General features: G+C 48.0%; 2 protein-coding genes across 6 annotated transcripts in view; one reads left to right on the top strand and one right to left on the bottom strand.

Annotated features, from left to right (window-relative positions):
- The window catches only part of WDR59 (WD repeat domain 59), an 87,385-nt gene extending 81,753 nt beyond the window's left edge, over positions 1-5,632 (top strand). For 4 of the 5 annotated variants that reach the window (XM_026714414.2, XM_087940422.1, XM_087940419.1 and 1 more), the window contains one exon: positions 4,011-5,632. In XM_026714414.2, the coding sequence (XP_026570199.1) occupies positions 4,011-4,246 (236 nt within the window). In that variant the 3' untranslated portion in view covers positions 4,247-5,632. The remainder of the gene's footprint in view (positions 1-4,010) is intronic. The other variant, XR_015744929.1, reaches the window with a different exon arrangement.
- A 2,683-nt stretch (positions 5,633-8,315) lies between these two features.
- LOC148124814 (uncharacterized) lies at positions 8,316-17,476 on the bottom strand. The gene is made up of 3 exons (XM_087940418.1): positions 17,317-17,476; positions 15,703-15,920; positions 8,316-8,778 (listed from the first exon to the last, which is right to left on the bottom strand). Exons 1-3 carry the CDS (start codon positions 17,332-17,334, stop codon positions 8,676-8,678), a joined length of 339 nt encoding a protein of 112 aa, XP_087796544.1. The 5' UTR covers positions 17,335-17,476; the 3' UTR covers positions 8,316-8,675.
- Positions 17,477-17,730: the final 254 nt, after the last annotated feature.

Here is a 17,730-nt window from a genome sequence, read left to right as displayed (position 1 = left end):
TACTGGCCCAGATGTCCTTGGTCCACGGACCTGGTGAGCCTCTCGGGCTCCACTCCTTGGAGGATTCCTCCTCTCAAAGTCTCTCTTCTCCAGGGAGAGGTCTCTCAGCCAGACCCCCAGAGGGTCCAACTGACCACATGGCGGTTGAGCGGAGCGCGTTGAGGAAGCAAAAGATTTCTGAGAAGGCCATCAGACCATCCTAGCAGCCAGAAGGCCTTCCACAAACAGAATTTACCAAGCCGCTTGGAAATTTTTCTGCCAGTGGTGTTCAAAAGCCAAAATTTCCCCCATTTCGGCCTCCGTGGCCAATATTTCGGACTTTTTGCAGGAGGGCCTCGACAAGGGACTCTCCACTAATACCTAGCATAGACAGGTAGCAGCCCGTTTCTCAGTTTCGTTTTTGCATTGTAAAGGTTCCCTGTCTCTCAGTCAGACTATTCGTACATTTTTAAAAGGGGCTTCCAACATAAGACCACCCGTTGTTCACCGATTTCCCACTTGGGACCTCCCCAAAGTTCTAAAAGCTTTAATGCCCCCCCCCCTTTTGATCCCCTTAAATCCATAACCTTGCATTTCCTCTCTCTCGAGGTGGCATTCCTCATAGCCATCACCTCGGCTAGGAGGATTTCGGAGTTAGCCGCTCTTTCTGTCAAGGAGGGCTTGTGTGTCTTCCACGCAGACAGAGTGGTGCTGCGCTCAGATCCCTCCTTTATTCCTAAAATCAAGTCCAGATTTCATAGAGCGCAGGAACTTGTCCTTCCTAATTTTTGCCCCGCTCCTTCCCACTCTCTCGAGCGATCTTGGCACACTCTGGATGTGCGGAGGGCTTTGAAGACTTACACCGGGAGGACCCTTCCGTTCTGAAGGACGGAGGCCCTGTTTGTCTCATTTCAACCCAGTTCCTTGGGGTTGAAGGTGTCCCCTAGGATGGTGGGCAGGTGGAGTAGGGCCTGCATCGCTAAGTCTTACCACACGGCGGCTCTTCCGATTCCAAGAGGGGTGACAGCACATTCCACCAGGAGTGCAGCAACAATGGCGGCCTGGGCTACCCAAGCCCCCAGTGATTCGCAGAGCGGATTCGCAGAGCGGCCACCTGGTCTTCTCCGCCTCCTTTTATCCGCCATTATCGCATTGATACCGTCGCTGCGGCGGATGCCGCTTTCGGCAGAAGAGTCCTGCAAAGTGTACATGAACACTGATGTAAGTGGGACCAGACTTTTGCCCTCCCTGGAATGAGCAGGCTTGGATAGGTCCCATCCTATCTGGACTCACGTAACCATAGACAGGAAAAGGAACAGCGGCTTACCTGAATGTTCGTTTTCTGTCTGTGTGGGGTGAGTCCAGCCCCACCCTGATTCGTCTGGTCACGGGTGGGCAAGCGGGACGGGGGGTGCATTAATGTGCGCCTGCTTATTTGCTGTAGTTGAACCACGTCTCGTCTGCTTTGATGCTTCCTCGAAAGCTGGGGAGTGGCCACAGCAAAGGGGCGGGGCTTGAATTTGAGCAGACTCAGTCCTATTGGTTTAAACTGAGATAGCCCATCCTCTCTGGACTCACTCCACATAGACAGAAAACGAACGTTCAGGTAAGCCAGTGTTCCTTTTCCAAAGCACCCGAAGGCCAGAGAAGGAACAATGGATGGAAGCTGATCAAGGAGAAATTCAACCTGGAAGTAAGGAGGAATTTTCGGACAGTGAGAACAATCAACCCCCGGAACAGAAGTTGCCTTCAGAAGTTGTAGAAGTTTCATCCCTGGAAGCTTTCAAGAAAAGACCGGACTGCCATCTGTCAGGAATGGTGTAGGGTCTCCCGCTTGGGTGGGGGGCTGGACTAGATGACCTCCAAGCTCCCTTCCAACTATTAATCTGTTCAAACTGCCAGTGGGAGTCCACCTTGGCCCTCTTCCTTCACACCGAAGTCCCCAAGCTTCTTCGTCTTGTTGCTCCCGGGGGGGAAAACCCCCTTCCTCCAGCGACTACATTCCTTTTCTAGATTCAGAGGCAGGAATGGGCAGGCCAGCACGAAGGGAAGAAGAAGGCCCAGCGGTTTTGCATTTGGGCTCTGTGGGGAAGGGGCTTCCTTCGGACCTCTGGACTGTCTGCCCTGAAACCGGGAAGGTCCTGGGGGTCTCCCTCTCCCCTCCCCCACCCCCCCCCCATTTCCTTACTCTGAAAACTTCCTTTTTTTTTAATTATGCAATTTCTTCGCTATATGTAAAAATTCCTTATCCACAATGGCACTGTACTGTCTGGGTACAATTTCTTTTAAACACAAATAACATGTACACATTAATTATAACCATTATTCACTCAATCTACTCGCCCATAATTTTCACTTATCCTTATTAAACGTTTTCCATTATTTAATTAAACACACTGTTCAGTTTTATCATGTAATTAGTTCATATCAAATCTTACAAACATCACATTCATCACCATTATCCCCCAAATCAAATAATCGTATTTTCTTACCCTATTTATTTAACATTGGTTATTTAGTTACACACTTCATTTTTGTTGACATATCCTATTTAATTTTAATTTTCTAACGTCTGCTTCTGTTTGCTAACCATGGATAAAATAGTTCCCAAGTTAAAAAGTATTCTGTGTCCTTATCCTTAATCTTCAAAGTTAAATCTATCCATTTCAGCATATTATATTTTCTTTATGACATTTTCCTCTGTAGGTATATTTTCATGTTTCCAATTTTGTGCCTACATAATTCTTGCTGCTGTTATCACATTTAAAGTTAAATATGCATTTATTTTATTTTTATGGTACAATACTGACCAAAAACATTTCCAGTTTTAAGTCTATTTCTTGTTTTATCATTCCTTCTAGCCTCTGTTTTATTTTTGACCAATATTTTTTGCCAAAGGGCAAGTCCACCATATATGATAAGAAACTTTCTGAAGGCAGCATCCCTTGAGGTAAGAGAGAGAGAATTGCCCCCTTCCACCCTTTCCCCCCTCCCCTCACTACCTCGTGTTGTGCGCAATGCAAGCGACGCAAGCCTTGTGTTCCTGCAGGCCATGTGGGCAGTGCAGCCTTGTGTTCCCGGGCAGCCTGGATTTTAGTTAGTTAGTTTACTTTATTGTCCTTGCATCTGATAAAACGAAATAAAACACCATTTTCACTGCACAAAATGACCATGAAAATAAACACAAACAGACAGCCTTCACACACCACATTAATTGCTTTGGGGGTGACATTTCTCTGCGGACCACCAAAATTTTCTCGCGGACCACCGGTGGTCCACAGCCCACTGATTGGCGACCACTGATCTAGTCCAACCCCCCCACCCGCCCAAGCAGGAGACCCTACACCATTTCTGACAGGTGGCAGTCCAGTCTCTTCTTGAAAGCCTCCAGGGATGAAGCTCCCACAACCTCTGTAGGCAACTTCTGTTCCATGGGTTGATTGCTCTCACTGTCAGAAAATTCCTCCTTATTTCCAGGTTGAATTTCTCCTTGATTAGTTTCCATCCATTATTCTTTGTCTGGCCTTCAGGTGCCTTGGAAAATAGCTTGGACCCCACTCCTCCTCCTCTCTGTGGCAGCCCCTCAAATATTGGAAGGCTGCTCTCCTGTCTCCCCTGGTCCTTCTCTCCACTACTAGCCATGCACAGTTCCTGCAACCGTTCATTGTACGTTTCAGCCTCCAGTCCCCTCATCATCCTGGTTGCTCTTCTCTGCACTCTTTCTAAAGTCTCAATATCCTTTTTATAGGGTGGGGACCAAAGCTGGATGCAGTACTCTAGGTGCGGCCTTACTAAGGTTTTATAGAGTGGTATTAGTACTTCCCTTGATCTCGATTGTATCCCTCTGTTAAGCAATTTAGGATTGCATTGGCCTTTTGGGCTGCCACTGCACATGGCTGGCTCATATAAATGCTGTTTCAGAAGTGTTTCCTTCAAGTGTTTGGACCTTGCCCCCCCCCCCTTATTTTACTTGGGCTTAATTCTAACACCCCCTCTAATCACCCCCCCCTTCTCTCTTGCTCCCCTGCCAGAGTTTGGTGTTTTCTGCAGCTACTGCCGCAGCGAAGTGCGCGGCATTCAGTGCGCCATCTGCAAAGGCTTTGCCTTCCAGTGTGCCATTTGCCACGTGGCCGTGCGGGGCTCCTCCAACTTCTGTCTGACCTGCGGCCACGGAGGCCACACCAGCCACATGATGGAATGGTTCCGCACTCAGGAAGTCTGTCCCACGGGCTGCGGCTGCCACTGCTTGCTGGAGAGCACTTTCTGACAGCCCGTCTTCCGCAGCTGACTCGGATCTCTTCCAGGCCAGGTGATCTCCAGATGACCAGCATGAAAGGTCCCAGGTGGCTTCCGACATGGATGGCCAGTCTCCTTGAGGGTGCTCTGGACAGGAGTGAGGTGCGGTGGCTGGCGGCCCCATAACTTTTTGAGAAAGTTCTGTGCTAACTGAGCGGAAAGGAAGAGATAAATGGAAGCTGAAGAACAGCCTGGTGTGATGAAAAGTGCGTAACAGAGGGATGGAGTCCTTCCCCAGAACATGTACTTCTAGAAGGCCCTTCTGATCAGGGACATCAGTTGCTTCTTTGGGTGGACCTCTTAAGGTCTTGATATTATATATGATCAGCGTGAACAAACCATTTTTCCCGGGACGCAGAAAAAGTCTTCTCTCTTTGCGGTGTAGGTTGCTGGAATGAATTAGCACGTCCTTTGGGAAGACGGGAGTGCAGCACAGGCCCTGGGGGCCATTGGAGAGGCTCACCTGTCCTGTGGCAGGTGTTTACTTTCTTCCTCACCTGCCCCTGTAAAATTACCCTTTTCCCCCCCAAAGATGTTGAAACTGGAATTTGCTTCCCTGGAATTGACTCGTTTGACAAATGTTGGAGCAGATTATTATTTTTTGTTTTTTAAGGAACGGCTTGGATTCTGAAATAGCAGGGCCAACATTTGGCTTTGAATTAACAATTTCAGGACTGAGCTGCCTGTGTTTTGGGGGCTGAAATGCACTTGGACCTGATGGAAACGGGGGTGGGAGGGGTGGGGTGGGGGAGCCAGAAACCATATAAATTCTTCATGGTACCAACAGGAGTCTGGACTGAGCCCTCCCGCTTTGGACTAGATCCTTCGGTGCCTGAACCTCAGATTGCTGACCCTGTTCGGAGCATAGAGACCACGTCAGAGTTTCCTTCAAGCCAAGAAGCTGAGGAAGTGTATTTTTATATGTTCACTTACTGTAATTAATAATTAAGAAAGTTTTATAAAATTTTTGTGTTCTGCAGCCTTTGAAGTTATTGGCAAATTTGGGGGAAGATTTAAACCTCCCTCCCTCCCTCTCTCCTTCCCTCAACATGACTCCAAAATCAGCTGCCTTTTATTGAATGTATTTATTATTTATGATGTATTAAGGCCCATCACTGCTCCTTTCAGCAAACTGGTCCACGGGGCTCTTTCTGTATAATAAGAGATGTAAAAAGACGTGAGAGATGGCTTATTTGTACCAATAGAAGGCAGCAGTGGCTTCGGCCTGGAGTTGTGGACTCACAGTAAACTTTGCACCGTGTCAAGGGATGCACACCACCTGTATGGACACACGCAGTTTTCTTGCAATAAAGAGTAAGGAGTGAGACTGAATTGAAATAAACCCCCATCCAATAAATTGTGCCCTGCATAGAATTTTGTAGGATGTCCAGGAGAAGGCCTCTCCTTGCACGCTTGTCTCCAAGGAGGAACGGAGGAGTACAGGGAATCTTCAACTTACAACCACAGTGGAGCCCAAAATTTCCAGTGCTAAGCAAGGCAGTTGTTCAGTGAGCTTTGCCCTATTTTACAACCCTTTCAGCCACACTTGTTCCGTGAATCACTGCAGTTGTCAAACAAATCACTGCAGATGTCAATTGAATCACTGCAGATGTTAAGCACAGTTGTCAGGTGAATCACTGCAGTTCTCAAACATTGCAGATGTCAATTGAATCTGTGGGTGTTAAGTGAATCACTGCAGATGTTAAGTGAAACTGCAGTTGTCAGGCAAACCACTGCAGATTTTGTGAATCACTGCATTTGTCAAATCACTGCAGATGTTAAATGAATCACTGCAGGTATCAACCGAATCACTGCAGATGTTAAGTGACTCACTGCAAGATGTCAATCAAATCACTGCAGGTGTTAAGTGAATCACTGCAGATGTTAATCAAATAACCAGATGTTAAGCGAATCACTTCAGATGTTAAGTGAATTACTGCAGGTGTTAAATTAATCTGCACATGTTAATCAAATCACTGTAGATGTCAATAAAACCACTGCAGATGTTAATTGAATAACCAGATGTTGTGAACCACTGCAGATGTTAAGCAAATCACTGCAGAGGTTAAGTGAATCACTGCAGATGTTAAGTGCAGTTGTCAGGCAAAGCACTAAGATTGTCAAGTGAAGCACTGCACTTATTAAGTGAGTCACTGCAGTTATTAATTGAGTCACTGCAGCTGTTCAGTTATTTTGTCTGCTGCACAACTTGCTCCCCCCGCAACTACCTGGCTTCCATGGGCCGGAGTTGTTGAATTGGTTGCGGAGTCCTCTTTGTTCGGGGGCAGAGAAGCCGGGTGTCACGTCGGTCCCTCTTCCTCAGAAATGAGCCTTCCTTGGACCCTCTCTTCTAAATTGTTCACAACTTCCAAAGTGGATTCTGGCCCACGGTTTGAAATCCTGGGATGGGGGGGGGCTGCTGGGGGATCTCGGGGGTTCAGGAGAGCCCCTATCTAAGATTCTGGGCAGCTCAGAGAACCCCCCCAATCCCACTCCTGGCTGGCCCTGCCCCACCCCTCCCAGGAATCCCCACGCGGCCCGTTTTGGAGGCAGGTAAGTGCAGGGTGTGTGCAGATGCCCAGGGAGGGTGAAAAGAGTGGGCCTCCCGGAAGTTCGGGAAGGCCAGAAACGGGCCTGTTTCCAGCTTCCAGAGAGCCTCCGGAGCCCAGGGAGGGCCAAAACGCCCCCCTCCCTGCCATGGTGCAGGAGGCCGACTAGGCCACGCCCACCCAGCAACCAGGCTGAGAACCCGTTGCTAAATTTTTTGAAGGCTGCTCCTGCCCGGGCTTATTAGGCAACAATTATTTTATCTCAAGAAGAGAGAGAAGAGACTGGACAGCCCCTTATCTGAAATGGTAGAGGTTCTCCTGCTTGAGCAGGGGGGTGGACTAGAAGACCTCCAAGGTCCCTAGTCTATTCTACATTCTACATTTGCTTGCCTGTTTTTTTCCTCCCAGTCTGCCAAACATTTCTTAGGATTACTGAAAAATCCTACTAGCTCCAGCCCAGACAGGATTGGTTGAAGACGCCCAGCACCCTTAGAGAAGAGGAGAGAAAACGGCTTTCTCAGCCATTCCTGGACTGCTGAAGGGCTTCTGAAGTGCTAACAGGTTGAAACGGGTGGGGAGCAGTCTCAGCTACCCCGTAAAATTTGGAAAAACAAGTGGAACTCCATTCCAAAGAGGAAAAGCTAACCACGTTAGCAATATGGAATGGATATCCTGGAACGAAGTTTCTAAACGAACTCAGCCCACCTTACCTCTGAACGCACCGCAGAATTTGTTTAAATCCTTCCTCCAGATGTTCTAAGACAGGCTCTCCAACCGTGGCAACTTTAAGCCTGGAGGACTTCAACTCCCAGAATTCCCCAGCCAGCAAAGCAATGGGGTGTATGCAGAGGGCCCAACACCACAATTTTTATTTCATTCTGCCCACAAATTAAGACAACCCCAAGAAAGAGAACATCCTTTATAGTTTATAGTTTATAATTGCTTGATAAGTGCCTTCAGAATTAAACGGGATCATCCTATGATAGCCCAGAAGGAAACCAACCTGTGAATAAACCAGAATGCTTTGGGCTGTACACAGCAAAACCAAAACTATTCTAGATCAGGACTCTCCAACCTTGGCAACGTTAAGCCTGGAGGACTTCAACTCCCAGAATACCCCAGCCACCTTTAAGCCTGGAGGACTTCAACTCCCAGAATTCCCCAGCCAGCTTTAAGCCTGGAGGACTTCAACTCCCAGAATGCCCCAGCCAGCTTTAAGCCTGGAGGACTTCAACTCCCAGAATTCCCAGCCAGCTTTAAGCCTGGAGGACTTCAACTCCCAGAATGCCCCAGCCAGCTTTAAGCCTGGAGGACTTCAACTCCCAGAATACCCCAGCCACCTTTAAGCCTGGAGGACTTCAACTCCCAGAATTCCCCAGCCAGCTTTAAGCCTGGAGGACTTCAACTCCCAGAATGCCCCAGAGCTTTAGCCTGAGGATTAACTCCCAGATTCCCCAGCAGCTTTAGCCTGGAGGACCTCAACTCCCAGCTTTGCTGGCTAGGGAATTCTGGGAGTTGAAGTCCTCCAGGCTTAAAGCTGGCTGGGGAATTCTGGGAGTTGAAGTCCTCCAGGCTTCAGGCTTAAAGTTTGCCAAAGTTGGAGACGGCTGTTCTAAGACTTCAGCGTTCCTAATCCTCCTCTACATTTGGAGGGCGCCCAGTTGGGGAATTGGCAGTGCCGATATCGAGGCCTTTTCCTGAATTGTGAGGAATTCTGCCCATCTCTGCTTAGGAGCCAAGCCAGGGTTTGCTTCCCTGAAACGGTGGGAGGGGAATCGGAGGGAGCCCAAAAGAGGGAACGGGGGCCAGGCTAAGCTCTTCCTGCTGGTCCCCTTGGTTTTTTCGGGAGCTTTATGCCACGCAGGGAGGGTCAGAAGTACGTTTCAGCTGGAAGCAGAAGAGGCAGTGCTGGTCCGAAGACTGGGATTCTGTGGAAGAACTGCTTGAACGACTCCTAGAAGGTACAAGGGGAGAGGGAGCGGGCCAAGATAAGTCATCAGATAATGAGACAATCTCTGTCAGTAAGAAACGTGACTTACTTGTGTTACAAACCTTTCTCCATCCCAAACAGAAACCTGGTATGCTGCAACATGTCTTTAGGAAGGGAATTTAAAATTATATTAGAGTTGAAAGGGGCCTTGGAGGTCTTCCAGTGATGAAGCAACCACAATCGCTGATTAATTGTTCTAATTGTCAGGAAATTCCTCCTTAGTTCTGGATTAGATTCCTGCAACCATATGAAGAATGGTTGCAGGAACTGAGCATGGCTAAGTCTAATGAAGAGAAGGACTAGAAGTGAAATTGTCCTTAAAAGGTAAAAGTAAAGGTTCCCCTCACACCTACGTGCTACTCATTTCTGACTCCAAAGGGTGGTGCTCATCTCCATTTCAAAGTCGAAGAGGCAGCGCTGTCCGAAGACGTCTCCATGGTCATGTGGCCAGCAGGACTAAACGCCTTCAAAGGCGCACGGAACGCTGTTCCCTTCCCACCAAAGGGGTCCCTATTTTTCTACTTGCACTTTTTACATGCTTTCAAACTGCTCAGTTAGCAGAAGCTGGAACAAGTAACGGCAGCTCATTCCGTGATGCGGTGCTAGGGATTCGACCTGCCGACCTGCCAATCTTTCTGATTGACATGCTCAGTGTCTTAGCCACTGAGCCACCGCTTCTCAAAATTGTAGTAGTCTTCCAATATTTCAAGAGCTGTCAAAGACAAGAGGCGGGGAAATCACCCTATTCTGCCCAAAGGCCTACCTGAAGAACAACCTTCTCCCTTATGATCCTCACCCCAAATACATCGGGGTAACTTTGGATTAGATTCTCTCCAGGGGTGGGATTCAAATTTTTTACAACCAGTTCTGTGGGTGTGGCAAAGAGTCTGCTCAATTTCTTGATGACTGCCTCTGTAGTGGTTGTTTTCATTTTATTGACCTCGAGCCAGTTAGAATGCGCATCTACAGTTATTAGGAAAGTGTGGCCTCTAGTAGGTCCCGCAAAGTCAGTATGAATGCGAGACCAGGGACCCTGGGTGTTTCCCATTCTGCTGGTGGAGCTTTTGGTGGGGCTGAGTGGTTTTCCTGGCATCTGTTACAAGAGCGACCCAGGTTTTGATTTGTTTGTCCAAACCTGGCCACCAAGCATAGCTTCTTGCCAGTGCTTTCATCACGCATGATGCCCGGGTGTCCATCGTGTAGCATTTGCAGGACTTTTTTTGAAGTTTAGTTGGTATGACAACTCGGTCTCCCCATAAACGCACCCTCTTTATGAGAAAAGTTCTGTCTGTCTGTTATTGAATGGTTTAAAGGTTTCCTTGGGCTCGTATTCTGCCAACCCTCTCCACCCAGCCAAGAACTCGTGCAAACAAGAGTCTCTTTTAGTTTCAAAGGCGATGTCCTGGGCCGTTAGTGGAGGTGAGGGAATTGTCTTGATTTGTAGTACTGGGAGCGTGGGAGCTGGGTCTTCTTGTGGCTCGGGTAGTGGCGAGCGGCTCAAGGCATCAGCGTGAGGAATAGATTTTCCCAGGTGATATCTCAGTTGATAGTTGTAGGCAGCTAGGAATTCCGACCATTGCGTCATTCTGGGGAAAGAATGTGTGGGGTAGGTTTGTCGCCCGCCAGAATGGCTAGTAGTGGCTTATGATCCGTGATAATGGACAATGGTCTCCCATATACATATTCGTGAAACCTTTTAATTGCAGAGACAATAGCAAGAGCTTCCTTATCTAGGTGGCTATAGTTTCTTTCTGTTTTTGACAGAGTTCTTGAAAAAATGCAATTGGAGCCTCTGAGCCGTTTGGTAGGACGTGGCTCAGGATGGCCCCCACCCCAAACGGTGAGGCATCACAAGTAACAGTCAATGGGAGTGTCTCGTTATATTGAATTAACACTGCATCAGAGGTGAGGAGGTCCTTTACTTGCTGGAAGGCATGTTCCTCCCGACGTCCCCAAATCCAGGAGGCCCTTTTATTGAGTAGTCTATGAAGGGGCTCAGCAACAGTCGCCTTCTGGGGTAGGAAAATGTTATAAAAGTTAATAAGTCCCAGGAAGGCTTGGAGATCGGTTTTGTTTTTGGGTCTTGGGGCATTTTTGATAGCTGCCAATTTCTTTTCTGTAGGGTGGATTCCTTGTTTGTCAAGAAGGTAGCCAAGAAGCTCCACCCTTTCTGTGCATAGTTGGCACTTTTCCTTCTTAACCTTGAGGCCAGCATCTTTGAACCTTTGTAGAACTGTTCTGAGGCATTTCTCTAATTGACTTTTTGTTGGGGCTGCTATCAGTATGTCATCAAAATAGGGCACGACCCCTTTTATGCCTTGTAATAGTCTCTCCATCAGGCTTTGAAAAATGCCTGGTGCTACGCTTACTCCAAACTGGAGCCTGTTACATTTGAATGCACCACGATGTGTGACTATAGTTTGGGCTTCTGCAGTTTCAGTATCAACTGGCAGCTGTTGATACGCTTGGGCCAGATCTAGTTTTGCGAATATTCTGCCACCCCCAAGTGAATGTAGGAGATGCTGAACGACTGGTACCGGATAGGCGCTCTGTTGCAGTGCGTGATTGAGGGTAGCCTTGTAGTCTCCACAGATTCTTATGGACCCGTCAGGTTTTATGGGGGTGACGATTGGTGTCTCCCATCAGGCGTGGTCAATAGGTTCTAACACGCCTTGCACAATTAATTTGTCCAGTTGCTATGTCGGGGCGAAGATTAAATGAAATGGGGGACCCCTTGTACTTGCCTAAGTCTTCGTTGAGCACTTCTCGGAAATCGTGGATGAGGGCTGCCTCCCACTCATCGTCTTCAGTATGATGGATGCCAGCCCTTCCGATTCGTAATGGTGCGAACCACTGAAGGCCCAGTAGGCTTGGCCGGTCTCTGTCTACAATGGTGAGTGGTAGAATTGCATTATGTCCTTTGAAAGAGACCTGGAAATGGCTGGTACCTGCGACTGGAATCCGGTTGCCTTGATAATCTTTCAGTATGAGTCTCTGACTGCTGAGGTCTTGGCATCGGATGTTGGGAATCAGTTGCTTGAGTGTTTTCCAGGATACCATGGATAGTGAGGACCCAGAGTCTACTTCCATGATGCAAGGTTTATTTTCGATGGTGACCTTTACACGGATTTTCTTAGCATCTAGTGATGAAGCGTGGCCGATGGTGATGGTTTGATGAGCCTCTTCTCGTCTGGGCGTGCCATTAAACCTTCGGGGTCTGCTGTACTGGTTCCACTGGTTGCTTGGGCGGTCCCTCTGTGTGGTGGGGTTGCCATCATTCCTTTTCGGGCTGTTCCCTCTCCGTCTGGGGCTGGAATTTCTTTTGTTTCTGCATACTTTCGCAATATGCCCTCGTTTTTCACAAGAACAACACATGGCGTCTAAGAATCTGCATTCGGATCAAGGATGGTTTCCCCCGCATCCAGCTCATTGGTAATTGGATTTACGACCCCGCTGGTCCCGTTGCTCACATTCTGACCAGAGTCTGTGAACTTCTTCCTCCTAGCTGTCTGAGGATGACTTGACATCTTCATGATGGATGGTCGATGTGTACTTGTCTGAAGGTTTCCCCGCATCGTTGGTGGTTTGGCGGTTGGTTCCGCTGGTTCGGCGCATTCATGCTGCTGATTTACGAGTGGCTTCAGCTTCGGTGGCGTCTGCTATGGAGTCTGCAAGTGAGATGTCTCTCTTGGCCATGATCTTGCTCTGGACAGTTGGATCTCTAAGACCAAAGACAATTCGGTCTCTCATGGCTTCTTCGAGGTTGGCGAAGCCACATAAACTGCCCTGGTTCCTCGGGTCTGCCATGAAATCCCCGACGCTCTCACCTTCACGCTGGTCCCTCTGATAGAACTCGTGTCTGCGAATGAGAGTTGGTACGGCTGGGGCGTAATGGTTGCGCAGGATGGGAGCGAGGGTGCCCCAATCCATGGTTTTAACTTCAGCTGGTTTCGCTAAGGCTTTAGCCATCTTAAAAACGGCTGGCCCACAATGGGTTAGAAAAACGGCTCGTTTCTTGCTGGGCGTGGCATCTTTAAGGTTGTTGGACTCTAGGAACATTTGAAACCTGTCCATATATGAGTCCCAGTCCTTGCTAGCTGGATCGAATGGGCCGGGTGGTATAGCGCTGCTGGCCATGTCGCCGTTGTTGCGCTCTGTCGGCCACATGCTCCTTCGGCTAGCTCAATTTCAATAGCTTTCATTGCCTCCGCATCCCATCCTCGTCGTCAGTGTTAGATCTGGGAGGACGGTTCAAGAACGGAGGCAAGACTCCGATAACAACAACAGCTCTTTATTATTGACTTCAGATCTGAGCGAAGAATCCCAGCCGCAGCAGCCCCTTATATAGGGCTGGTTGCGGCTAGGCAGCCAATGAAGGCGATTTGAGTTTGCCGCTCTTGGCAGGGCCAATCGGGGCAGCCTGTTTACTAGCCAATCGCATCAGTCTGCGGCGACCAATCATGATCTGCTATTTGCGGGCCAATCAGAGTTGCAGGCTTTCGAGCCTGCTAGTTCGGAACACTATGGATCAGATTATCAAAAGTCTGTTGATTCATTTTTATGTACTTCTCACATTCCAAAAGTGTTTTTTCAAAACCTTCAATTCCCAGAATTCCCCAGCCAGCAGGCCTGGACTTCAACTCCCAGAATTTTGGGGTTCTCTTGTTGAGGCCCACACACCTTAAAGCTGCCAAGACTGAGAAGCATTGCATTAAGCTATCGTGATTGGTTTCAAATGGCTTAGCATATTTGGGTTAGTCTATTGAAGAGAAGGACCAGGAGAGACAGGATAGCAGTCTTCCAATAGTTCAGGGGCTGCCCCAGAGAGGAGGAAGGGGTCAAGCTATTTTCCAAGGCCCCCAAAGGCCAGACAAGGAAGAATGGATGGAAACTGAACTAGGAGAGATTCAACTTGGAAATAAGGAGGAATTTTCCGACAGTGACAACAATCAACCAATGGAACAGAAATTGCCTTCAGAAGTTGTGGGAGCTTCAACACTGGAGGCTTTCAAGAAGAGACTGGACTGCCATCTGTCAGGAATGGTGTGGGTCTCCTGCTTGGGCAGGGGGAGTTGATTAGATGACCTACAAGGTCCCTTCCAACCAGGGGTGGGATACGACAGGGTTAACAACCGGTTCGGGATTTATGAGCTTCCCTGCCTGCTGTGAGCCGAGTGGCACCTGTCAATCATCATTAGCACGTCATTAGCACTCTGCTGCCCCACTGCCGCCAAGAAGCAGCCTTTGAAACAGCCCTCTTTTCCTGCTTTTTTAACTGCAGCTGTGCCTCGTTCGGCAGCTGAAGTTGAAAAATCAGGAAATAAAGATCAGGTGAGAGCCCAGGTGGGCAGGTGGGCAAAACCATCAGCAGACATAGAACTGGTTCTCTGTCTGCTGCTCTTCAGAGCTACCCGTTCTACAGAGGTGGACAGAACCGGTAGAAACCCACCCCTGCTTCCAACTCTGTTAATTTGTAATAATCTGTAATAATATTTGGGCTAATCTAAGCTATGGTGGTTTAGTCACACTTCGTTTAACCTGTGCATAATGCAAGGCAGAAACCCATTGAATATGCTGCGGCTCTAGGATTCTTGGGTTGCCACCCTTGTCTCAGAGCCCAACGACCAACGTTAGCTGGGCAGGTTCCATCTGCTCCAATCCTGCTCTAGGGAAAATCGGATCTTGATGATTTCACACCTAAACGCAACCCTTTGTAACTCCTCTACTACGGAACGGAGACCAGGCGAAGGAATTGCAGCTCAGAGGGGCTTCCTCTCCCACTGGCCTAAAGTGGAGTAAGAACTTCTTCCACTTCCGTCTCCCAGGTGCATAAATTCTACTCCTTTGAGCTACTGTGTCCCTATTTTTCTCCCTTCTCCTCATGGGTTGGATAGCAGAGATGGGTCTCCGCAGTGGTGGGATTCTACCAGTTCCGCCTGGCTCAGCTCCAAAGACCATCTGGGAGCAAACCAGTTTGCTCTGATGATCAACTGCTGGGCCCACCTGGCTCCATATTGATCTGCTTTTGATGCTAAGCTGCCTTGCGCGGCATAGTGGATTGCAGTGCGTCAGCTGTTGAAGAGACAGGGAGAACGCAGGAGCACAGGAGAAGGTCAGTAGGAAAGCCTCTGCACATGTGCAAAGCGCGTGTTTGCCAGCACATACGCAAGGTGCACATGCGTGTGCAAACACGCCCACCAAGCCACGCCTACTGAACCAGTGGTAAAACAATTTGAATCCCGCCACAGGGTCTAGGACAACTCGCCTCGGCCAACTCGCCACGGAACAAGAGTTGTGTAATATCAAAGAAAAGGTGGGATAGAATCACAAAAGGAAGGAGAGGCAGAATGAACTGTGAATGACAAAAACTAAAATATTTTTTTAAAATTTTAATTTAAAGAATGAAATTGAATTGTTAAATTGTCCCACTGTGAGTTGGCCATGATGAGTTTGTCCTGCAGCGAATTGGCTATGGTGAATTGGCCGTGGCAAGTTGATCGTGGCCAGTTGTCCCATTTTGGGCAGAGACGGCCTACGCTCCAGTGGTGGGTTTCAAAACTTTTTCCTACAAGTTCGCTGCGTGCGCAGCGTTTGCCACTCACCTTCGGCTGCAAGTCGTGTGTGTAAAACAGCCGGTGTGCAGCAACCCTTTGTGCCACGCGAAGCAACCGAGGTTGAAAAGCAGGAAATCGGGGTCAGTATAAAGCTGCGGTGGGTTAAAGGGCTCAGCAGCTGATCGTCGGAACAAACTGGCTCACTCACAGATGATCTTTGGAGCTATCAGTTCAGCTGAAACGGGCTGAACCAGTAGAATACCACCACTGCTGTACCCCCACCCCACCCCTCAGGATGCGATGGTCAATTTTTTTTTGAGGGGATGGCTCTCACCTTTGTTGACCAGGAAGTTGCTTCTTCTTGGCATCCCGCAGGTTCAGCTGCCTTAAGATGCGAATCAGCTGGTTGATCTGCCGCAGTGTCATTTCTGGAGCCTGGCACGCCAGCCGCTGCCGCTGGCTGATCAGGCAAGGAGGATTGGCGAAGAGGGAGAAGTAGCTGCTTCTGCCCAGAAGCTGCACGGCTGGCTTGTTCTTGTAGCAGGAGGCATACTGGGCACCACAGGAGAAAGTCAGAGGAGTTTAAGGGGTTAGGACCGTCTGTTTCTTTTTTGCCTCTAATTCACATTTGTTGTATTGCAAAGTCTTGCTTTTCCATTCCTCATGTCTAGGGGACATGATTTTAATTTAAATTATTTTAAATTCGATGCATGCAACTCCAAACAAGGATTTTTGCACTTTTACACAATATACGGTTTTTGCAAATAACGATATCTAAAAGTCTAAGGGACTCTTTTTTTCCTCCTAAGAACACATTTAAACTATGCAGGTAGTCCTCAACTTATAACAGTTCAAAGTTACAATGGCGCTGAAAAAAACTGAGTTATGACTGTTTTTCACACTTATGACCATTGGAGCATCCCCCGTGGTCATGTGATTTACATTTGGATGCATAACTCACATTTATGACAGTTGAAGTCTTCCCGTGGTCATGTGATCCCTTTTGTGACCATCTGACAAGCAAAGTCAATGGGCAAGCCAGATTAATTTAACTAACTTAACAATTGCAATGATTCACTTAATGACTGTGGCAAAAACAGGTCATAAATTGGGACAAAACTCATGTAACAGTACTCTTACTCAGCAACACAGGTTTTGGCCTTAGTTGTGGTTGTAAGTCAAGGACTACCTGCACTGAAAGTACATCGCAGAATTTAGGACCTGCATATTTCATGCTTTGTGTGTGAGTGTGATGACTCAGGGTGGGATACAAAATAAACACAGTCACGAAAACAGGTGAAGCTCCTTTTATTCCTTCACTTTGCTTCAAAGCTCCAAATATTCTTGACTGGAGACAAAAAACTTCCCCATGAGCAGTTACAAAAAGGAGGAAATGCCATTTAAAATAAAAATGCCTATAAATTATAAAGAGTAAAAACAACACAAGCCACACTGAAGCAATTAAGGGAACCAGGCAAGATAAGGGCTTGAAGACGTCCACAGATATCGGAACACACACTGGGAAGGACGCCAAACTCAGAAAATGAACAACATCCAATTGAAGTTGGAGGGTTTTCATTTCATTGTCCATATTAGGATTGTGAAAAACTTAATATTTTCAAAGTTCATTAGACCTATCACCTGCCATTTTGCATTTCCATGCCAACGGAGGGTTGGGTACACATTTATACATTTCAATGGACATTTGTTTGTCTGCGTGCATCGACCAAATTCTTGGATCCTAGCCACGAGAAAAGAATACGCAGGTCCCCAGATCTTGAAGGGCTCTCAGGGTGCATTTTAAAGGAAAGCGGGGAAAGGTTGCAAACAGGTAACATAACCTAGCTAGAAGACAAATGGCAGAAACATTTGCTCACATTCCACGGATGGAGAAACATGGATAAGAAATGCAATACAGAAAGAGGTAGAGGAAAAAATAGTTTCTTACTGGAACAAATGTGGCCATTTTTCCTTGTAGCAGGAGAGATCTGAAGGGCGGGTGGGTCGGTCGGTCGGTCGGTTGGTTGACAGTTGAAGCCTTGAGAGAATCAGCCGTCCCAATTTATAGGCTCACGCCAACACTGCGAAACAGATCCAGAGAGAACCTAACTGCTCTGCCCTCCCCCCCTCCCTCCCTCACTTCCCCTCTCATGTTCCAGGTGATTTCTTCCTTTATCAGGTTTCTGCAAGATGGGCCTTTGGCCGCCTAGGCTGGCTCAGATTACTCAGGGAGGGGGGCGGGGAGGGAATATGAATTAATTATGGCCTTCCATCTTTAATCAAATCAAAGCAACCTGGCAGGCAAGGGGTCTTTCAGGCTGACGCGAGAAGAGAGAGAACGAAGCTGTAAGAGAGGCAGCCA

This window comes from Pseudonaja textilis, chromosome 11 (assembly GCF_049901715.1).
Source record: "Pseudonaja textilis isolate UNSWEBS1 chromosome 11, rPseTex1.2, whole genome shotgun sequence".
Classification (NCBI taxonomy): domain Eukaryota; kingdom Metazoa; phylum Chordata; class Lepidosauria; order Squamata; family Elapidae; genus Pseudonaja; species Pseudonaja textilis.
Note: the sequence above shows the minus strand (reverse complement) of the source record. Positions and strands in the feature narration are given on the sequence as shown.

What these genes read in the sequence shown, in the direction of transcription:
- LOC148124814 (XM_087940418.1), bottom strand. An exon ending in CAACTTCCTGGTCAACAAAG is followed by an intron (nt 8,779 to 15,702) that starts GTGAGAGCCATC and finishes TGTACCTTCTAG; the next exon opens with GAGTCGTTCAAGCAGTTCTT.